The 1,796-nt window shown below is 36.4% G+C and overlaps 1 protein-coding gene across 1 annotated transcript; it reads left to right on the top strand.

The window, feature by feature from the left end:
- On the top strand, positions 1–1,580 carry LOC143850207 (F-box protein FBW2-like). The gene is made up of 2 exons (XM_077359472.1): positions 1–288; positions 1,413–1,580. Exons 1-2 carry the CDS (start codon positions 1–3, stop codon positions 1,578–1,580), a joined length of 456 nt encoding a protein of 151 aa, XP_077215587.1.
- Positions 1,581–1,796: the final 216 nt, after the last annotated feature.

Below are 1,796 nucleotides of genomic sequence, written 5' to 3'. Positions count from 1 at the left end.
ATGGAGGATAGGAAATGGGAAGATTTGGAGATGGATTGTTTGCTTAATGTGTTTGGAAGGCTGAGTCTTGAAGACATGGTATTGGGTGTGCCTTTTGTATGCCGGTCTTGGTACAAAGCATCTACTAATCCTCTCTGCTGGCAAGTTCTCAATTTCATTCCACTCTGCCATTTAGAATGGGATGCGAGCCTTTTTGAGGAGAGGTTCATGCGAGAATATCGTGTACAGAAATACTCATTCACAGGTTTACTGAAATTCGTTGTCACTCGTAGCCGTGGGTCTGCTGTGGTGCTCAAATTTCCACCGGAGGATGTTAAATTGGAGAACATAATCTAATAATCTTTTTTTTGAAATAGCATATATTATAAAAGAAACCGAATGGACACCCGAAAGGGAATACCCAAAGATACAGAACAAAAAATAAAAAATAAAAACTAATTACAAAATGACTAGGCCATCAAATAGAAAATTGATCAGACCAATTCATCGAGATGCATACCACCCCTCTTCTAGCCAAAGCATCCGCCTTCTCGTTAGCAGACCTTCTAACATGAATCAACTCAATATCTGATTCCGCCAATATATCTTCCATTTCGTCAAAAAGATCCAAAAACCTCCAAGGTGGAGCCATCACACGCCTCAGCCACCGGATAACATTAAACGAATCCCCTTCAACTCAATATCTAATAATCTTAACCATTCATTTTGTATGCTTTAAAATTTATATTCTATGCCAATTTTTACACTGTGTGTTCATAACCAGAATCATATCATTTTCATTAAAATTGCGGAGAGAATTTTCCTTCAATTATGTTTTTCTTTCTATCCAAACAGGGCCTTAGGAGTCTACCTAAGAAAAAATGTACCACAATTTTTAAAAATTCATATTTATTGATAGAAAAATATGGCCTAAGCTTACAATTTTAGAGAGTTTCAATCATTTGCCTTGGATCTTTCTAATTAATTTAGAAAGCCTACATACTCATGCCAGCTTGGGTTTCTAAGCTTGTTGCTAATCACCCAACTTAGTACTCTATAAAATTAAATGAAAGTAATTATCCTTCCTAAAATAAGAAACTGATACCACTATTATTAAAAAAAGAAAAAGAAAAAAGAAACTGATACCCTTCACTTCAACAAATTAATAATTGAAACAACTTAATTAGAACCTAATTCTAAGATGCTTGTGAATAGTGACGTGAATAGCAAACCCTAACTATAGGCCCGACATAGCGTGGTAACATTTCGGCTTTGCTGATGGTTTCAATCATGCCCCCTCGTAGGCTTCTTAGAACGTTCTTTTTTTTTTCTCTATATATAATTCACACATGGTACTGAATCTTTAACTTACGTATATAGGTGCCCTTCCTTGAAATGCCTTGATATGCCTTGGTTTGATTTGGATTACCTAGGTGGCAGAGCTTGTGGGTAAGTTGAAGCATTTGGAAATTCTACTGCTGGAAGTTATACCAGACTCCTTTACAGAGATCCTTCAGGTGATCAGCAACCATTGCAAGAATTTTGTTAACCTAAAAGCATCTGGTTGGGTTGATGACAATGTTGCATCTGCAAGGATCTAGAGTTACTATACCTAAAGAATTGTGTGGGTTTCGATGTGGACGAAGAGATCTTAAATCGAGCTTCTCATATCAGAGACTTCAACTGCGAGGGAGCACAACTTCAAGAGGATTTTTTGTTTGTTTATGATAATTATGATGATTATTATCAACTTTCACACCTCGACTTAGATTATGCTAACTCAGATTGAGGATATGACTAGTGACTGTTGATGTTTG

This window comes from Tasmannia lanceolata, unplaced genomic scaffold (genome assembly GCF_043159265.1).
Source record: "Tasmannia lanceolata isolate RefF3 unplaced genomic scaffold, GAP_Taslan_0.1 ptg000018l, whole genome shotgun sequence".
In the NCBI taxonomy this organism is placed as follows: domain Eukaryota; kingdom Viridiplantae; phylum Streptophyta; class Magnoliopsida; order Canellales; family Winteraceae; genus Tasmannia; species Tasmannia lanceolata.
Note: the sequence above shows the minus strand (reverse complement) of the source record. Positions and strands in the feature narration are given on the sequence as shown.